Source organism: Limulus polyphemus, unplaced genomic scaffold (genome assembly GCF_000517525.1).
Source record: "Limulus polyphemus unplaced genomic scaffold, Limulus_polyphemus-2.1.2 Scaffold864, whole genome shotgun sequence".
Taxonomy (NCBI): domain Eukaryota; kingdom Metazoa; phylum Arthropoda; class Merostomata; order Xiphosura; family Limulidae; genus Limulus; species Limulus polyphemus.
This window is the reverse complement of record NW_013666474.1, coordinates 48,986-55,531: the sequence shown is the minus strand read 5'-3', so window position 1 is coordinate 55,531 and position 6,546 is coordinate 48,986. Positions and strand designations below refer to the sequence as shown.

Sequence of the window (6,546 nt, the reverse complement as noted above, 5' to 3'; positions counted from 1 at the left end):
ATCTACACACACATTACCTTCCCCTCTTTTATATACCCGACTACCCTATATCTAGCAAACACTAGAGCATTCGCCAAAGTACAGGATAGTTCTAGAAAGTAGAGGGCGTGAGAATCACATGATCTCGATGACGCAACAGTATTCTTTGTCACATCCACATGTGATCTTATAAAATAAACTTTTTTTCTTAGTGACAGGTTTAGGAAAAGAATTTTGACAATGGAAAAAAATAATGGTCCTTCTGCTTTTCTGAACAATACTTTTTACTTTTATAGAACTCTGAGCTCACTGACGTGAAAAGTTTACACGTTAATTTCAAATTTACACTTGACTTTTTGCTCTGCTGCAGTTTTGCCTTGTATATTTATTTCGTTACGTTACAGCTTTTAAGGTACTTTAATATCTGTTAAGACTTTCTTTTTCGCAGAAACATTTTCTCAACTCGGGAAGCGTTTGACGAATCCAATGTTGATAAACGTTGAGAAGGTAGTTTGTTTGGTACATAATCTTATGCGTAAGTTTGAGATGAATAGCAACGATAGCATTATGCAATTCAAAGTAAAATGCAATCCAGGCAGGATTGTTTCATACCTACTGGGATCAAACATAGAATCTAGCTAGTGTGGATACCCCATTACTTGGGTTTCAAATTTGAACATGTGCCATATGTTATTCCTTTTCAATATTTTATAAATTTGGTTTTTATTTTTCATTCCTTTCAGAGGAACTAAGAACATTACTATTCACTACTTTAATGTTTACAAGATGTAATACTGTACAATTTTTCTGTTTATATTTATATTGCTAGTATACTCACTGAATTTACTGATATATCTGTTTTGATATTTTCCCATATTTCACATCATGTACACCAGTGCATAGTTTTATTACTTTTTATACATAATCAAGATACATTATGCTTGATAAAGGTAAAGTACCATTTTGATATCTTATCAGTAGTTGAACCAAAACACATAACTTAAAAGTTTTTATTATCTCTGGATTCACTCGCGTCAAGAATGAATATTATCAGGATAACAGCTCGGGAGTGACTTACATATAAACCTCGGTGTATTGTGCAGAAATTACTCAGTATATAGAACCAAAATGAAGATTTTAAAATTTTTCAAAGTAATTGGAATAGTTCAATTGTTTACTTTGTATTACTGTTTTCTTCAAACTTTTGTAACAGGATTTCCCGCTACAACGAATTACTCAGGTAAAAATAACCTCTTGTGACTAATATTTAGATATTATAAAATGACATGGACCCAAAACATAGCACTTATATTATTTATTTATTTTCATTTACAGTTATTAGTATACGATGTATGGTTAAGATGTACAGGAAATAACTGGTCTGATATTACTTTCAGGGAGTCATCCACGCTTAGTATTTTGTGACAAACATTTTTATTTTTTGAATATTTTTCAAACCTAACCAACAAACTTCTGATGAAATTGAAACGCTATAGTAATTATTACAATTTTAATTTCATTCTTTGTTTCGTTCTTCATCCAATATTTTGAAAACAAATTCAACGTTTTTCAATTTAAAACCAAATTTTATGTACATTTATCTCATGTATTTGAAGTTATTTTTCATTCTTCGTTTTTAATTCTCCACTAGTCATGTATTTAAACCCAAACCAGCTTTTATTTTCAGTTGAAATACAGCTGCTTATCTTTATTTAATCTTTTTTTATTTCTGACCAGTATAAAAATAAAGTATTAATATTAAAGTTTAAATCTGAATGTTGAAATTTCAAAATAATACTTTTTTTTGTTGGTAAGCGTAAAGCTACACTAGGGGCTATCTGTTCTGTACCCACCATAAGTATCGAAACCCGTGTTTTAGCAATTGGAGCCTCTTAGACTTGCCGCTAAGCCACTGGGAGGCTCAAAATAATATATTTTCGTATTTAGTTCTAAACTGGTCCAAGCGTTGATTTAATGTTCCTCCAAGTACACTCCAAAACTACTTTTAATTACTACTTTAAATGATATCATTTAGACATTTACTAGTGATTAGAGAGTGGATCTGTGATCTATGGTTCGTATCCCGTTTACGCATAAAAATAATGTTCCGCACTTTAGGACCATGGATGTGTTATAACAGTGACTGTCAAATTTCACTATGTAAAAGAAAAGAAACACGGGGACACACTAATCAATAAACCTATTTTAATTTAACAAGGGTTTCACATTGATTGTTTTGTACTTTCCTCGCCTACACAGTTCTATTATCAGATCAAATCCTGTAATAGTGATTCGATTGGAGTAGCCCATTTGATACACTAGCGAATGATGATGATTCAAAATCCCTCGACATGTGCAATGTTGTGATACAGAAGATTTCAAGAATACTGACAGTATTAGCATTGATATCAAATAGAATTTCTTTGTTGACTAAAAATGTATAGTTTGAATATAGAGCAGAATGTTAATGTTTTTATTTAGTTTCTGTGAATCGTGCATCATTTTATTTAAAAAAAAATCTCTCATCGAATAGTTCACCTCTAAAATATAATTCTATTTGCTATTACTAAATTTTATCAAAGAAATGGGTTTTACTCGGCTTACAATTTCAAACTGATATAGCACTGGATGCATTACGCTATAAATACAATATCACTTACGAAATACCTTTGATGGTCCAGCTTTCTCTCTCACCCTTGTCTTTTAATTGTATCAATATTTTCAAAGGTTGTGATGAAATCGCTGCTATACAACTCAAGATACACAATTCGTACACGAATAACTGGACTTATAGTTTTATAATAACAAAACAGTAAATATTTGTTGTTTAAAATTTGGGATGCATCAAAATATCAACGAAAAAAGATCTTTAAAAGTCTTCTTTACACTTGAACAAAAAAATCGTGACATAGTGAAATCATCGTTACCTAATATACACACATAGAAAAATGTCTTTCTGTTTTATTCTATGTTATTTTACAAATTATTATTTTAATAATTTTCATGTTTTCTCCTTTCTTGAAATCGTTGAACTTATGGTTTGCTATAAGAAGCTGAAACGGAAATGTTCTACTGCTAATTTTATAACTATATGTATCTGTATAACAAGAATGTAATTTGAGGCCTTTTAGAACTATTTTAAACTTGTAGAATGTTACCTCAACAGTTATTATTCGTGCTGTTTTTATATTTTCCATTTTCATGCCGCAGCACTGTTTCAGTGGTCATCTTCTTGCTTGTTCTGTAGTGCATCACTACATGGTTACTACGATTATCCCCGAAGAGAATTAAAATAATTTATGAATACTTCTCTCTTGAACAGATAATCAATCGAACACAAATGGCGACACAGAATGCCTCGAATACAACGAAAAGAAACAGTGTAAGAGGTGGGTTATAACTAATCTTGTGTGATCTTGAGCACTGACAAAGCAAACCTGGACCTCAATTACTTTTCTTATTTTTAATTTTCTATGTATCTCTATCATTTAAAATTTCATTGTTTTTCTTTTTTTAATCTGTGATTTGTTAGACTTTGTTCAGAATATGAGAGGTTCAGAGATTTCACGTATTGTAAAGTTTTTACATTGTATTGAAGACAATTGTCTATTTCTTCTTTGACGAAGTATATTAAATAAATTTGTTGATTTCTTACATGTGCATCAAAGATGTAATTACATAATAATGGAGGATACACGAGAGTGTGTCAGGGATTGCTCCACCCACATGAATTTCATTGAAACTGATGATTTCCTCGGTTGGGTGTGTTTCACCTCTGGTAAGATAAAACGATTAATAATTATGTTTTATTGGACTTGTATGTTCGTACAGTAAGGAAAGTATTCATCAAAATTAATTTAGTTTTCCTATACAGTAATTATGTATTTTTTAAACTACTATTTATTAAATTTGCATTAATTTGTGTACTTTGCGTTTGTCACTAGAAAATTATGTCTAAAACGAATACTTAATTTTTATGAAAGAGGAAAAAAATGCCTTTCTTCAGAAAACAAGAAATTTTACAAGTAATTAGAAGAAAGTCTAAGAATATAATTTATGATTGGATTTTTGTTGCTCGTGAACTTTGCAAAAAGACGTTTTGACTTTTTTTCTTATAAATTCTTGTTAACATTATACGAAAACACGAAATGACTGTAGAATCCGTATACATTTTCCGAACATAAATAATTCATTTTTATTTTATTTAATCAGTTCAGTATTGATTAATTGTTTTGATTAAACTTGATTATTATAAACATTAAGAAGGTAATATCTTATAAAAAAATAATTAAATGTATATGTTGTTTCTGGAGTATGATTATATATATTCTAACATGCAGGCTCCAGGCGCCATTTTTTTTCTTACTTGTAGGCTTTTGAGTTTTCTTATTTTTATGTCCAGGTCAACATTTTTATGTACAAAGGTCCTGAGGAACTTTGGTTATTGACCATCCCGTTCATGTCAATAGGATCATTCCGCGTTCTGGTTTTTACGGTCCGGGAAAAAGGAACAGGGGGAGTATTTTCGCCAAAAAAAAAACCTCGAAATTTATGCAAAGAGAAGTTTATCACATCTGAGGTGACCCATTAGGAAAATCCGGTTGTTTTTATTCTGTCTTAGAAAAAACAAAATAGAATTACATTGTATTCTGATGTATATGCCAACGTGCATAAAATATTAAGTTTAACTAATGTTGCAGTGATGACCTATGTAGTTTTATAATTGTCACACGTGTGTAGCACTATGTTTCGTGTTTTAAATATGTTATGGTACGTTTATTGTAGAATAACCATTAACTTATTTACTTTCATAAAGCTATTGAACCCAATTTATTAGACCTATATGGTTTATTTCTTTGTTTGAAGTTAAGCACAAAGCTACACAATGGGCTATCTGTGCTCTGCCCACCAGGGGTATCGAAAGCCGGCTTATAGTGTTGTAAGTCTGCAAACATACCCCTGTGCCACTGGGTGACGATCTAAATGGCGATTTGCAGTGTGAATTAACACGTCGGTATGTCGTATTAGTATTATAAGTAATCATATGTAAACTACACAAACTATTTTACTTTATCATGATAGGTATAATGTAAATCATATTGGCATGTACGAAACAGTTTCATAATATACTGATATTGGACATGTGTAATACCATTTTTGTACAGAAAGTTTATATATATATACGGGAATATATATCATTAGCATAAAAATATGGACTCCTTCTTTTCTTTCTTTAGAGAATAAATTTTCGTAAACCTTTAGCTGATTTTATAGAAAACAAGGCGCCATCAAAGCACAAGCGATACGGTGGTATTACTAAAACATTTACTATTGAGAGCTTTGAGGAAGAGGGTCCCCCCCCCCCCAGTGGTACAGCGGTGTGTCTGCGGACTTATGACGCTAGAAACCGGGTTTCGATAACCGTGATGGGCAGAGCACAGATAACCCTTCGTGTAGCTTTGTGCTTAACTGCAAACAAACCATTAAAAATGAGCACGATTGAAATCTTAAAGTGAAATTTGTATTGGAAGGCGGAGAGGCAAATACTAGACTTGTCCCAAGCCCAAATATTTCGGTGTTTATATGTTAGTGTAAATAGAGTGAGTAGACAATACCAATAATAATAATTTCTATAACAAACCTTTAAAGCGCTATCATTATTATTATAATATGTATAAAAACACCATATGTTGCAGACATAAGAAAAAGTAAATTTATGTATGTTATAGACAGAGTTAAGAACTCAGTAAAATTACTTCAGTTTCTAGCAGCTTTATCGTTCACAATTTCAGTTTTTTGTGTGGTTTTGGTCTCGTTACATTACTGTGCAAAACGTCTCAGGAAATTTCTTTCAAATTTGACTTGTTGTTTGAAATGTTTTGCTTTTGGCACAAAATTTGTCGGTCATTCAAGCAGTAAGTATTACCTGTTGCTTGTGTGCCGAAACACATTATGACCCTACAATAGTGAATTTACCATCAACGATTTAAGCATAATAGAAATTATCTTATGTAAAAAACATATTACGTGTTTCAACATAACATTGGTCTGAATTATTCTGAGGAAGAAAGGAATGTTCTAAAACCTACAAGCTTGGGCCACCTGGTTTATTCGAGGCCTCAGTCTGTGAATGAACAAGATTTTTTTTCTTACAAAGGCTTTGTTCATCATTGACCTTTGCTACAATATTAATATAATAAGAATCTACCAAAATGTCACATTCTTCTCGAGCATGTTCTAGTACACTCGACTTAATTGGAGATATAAAATTTGCATGCTCTTTCACACGGATTAATAATTTTCTTTTACTGGACTCGATATAGCTTATTGACAGTATGTACAAGTAAAATTTTAAACAACATTTGATTACTTTAGAGCATAAATACGGTCCTTAAATCACACAAAAATTCTAGATAGCAATTAAATTTAAAAACACATTTAAGTTGTATTTGGGGGTAAACCTTACTTATTATGTTACTTAACTGTTTTTTTAATAATCAAAGAACATTTACCCGTATATAGCAAGGTAATAATAGCACTATATATATATATATATATATATATATA

At 31.1% G+C, this 6,546-nt stretch overlaps 1 protein-coding gene across 1 annotated transcript in view; it reads left to right on the top strand.

The window, feature by feature from the left end:
• Positions 1-1,016: 1,016 nt before the first annotated feature.
• Positions 1,017-6,546, top strand: part of LOC111086122 — a 29,856-nt gene continuing 24,326 nt past the window's right edge. Inside the window, exons 1-3 of the mRNA XM_022387727.1 lie at positions 1,017-1,219; positions 3,302-3,368; positions 3,648-3,757. Of these exons, the coding sequence (XP_022243435.1) occupies positions 1,108-1,219; positions 3,302-3,368; positions 3,648-3,757 (289 nt within the window). The 5' untranslated portion in view covers positions 1,017-1,107. The remainder of the gene's footprint in view (positions 1,220-3,301; positions 3,369-3,647; positions 3,758-6,546) is intronic.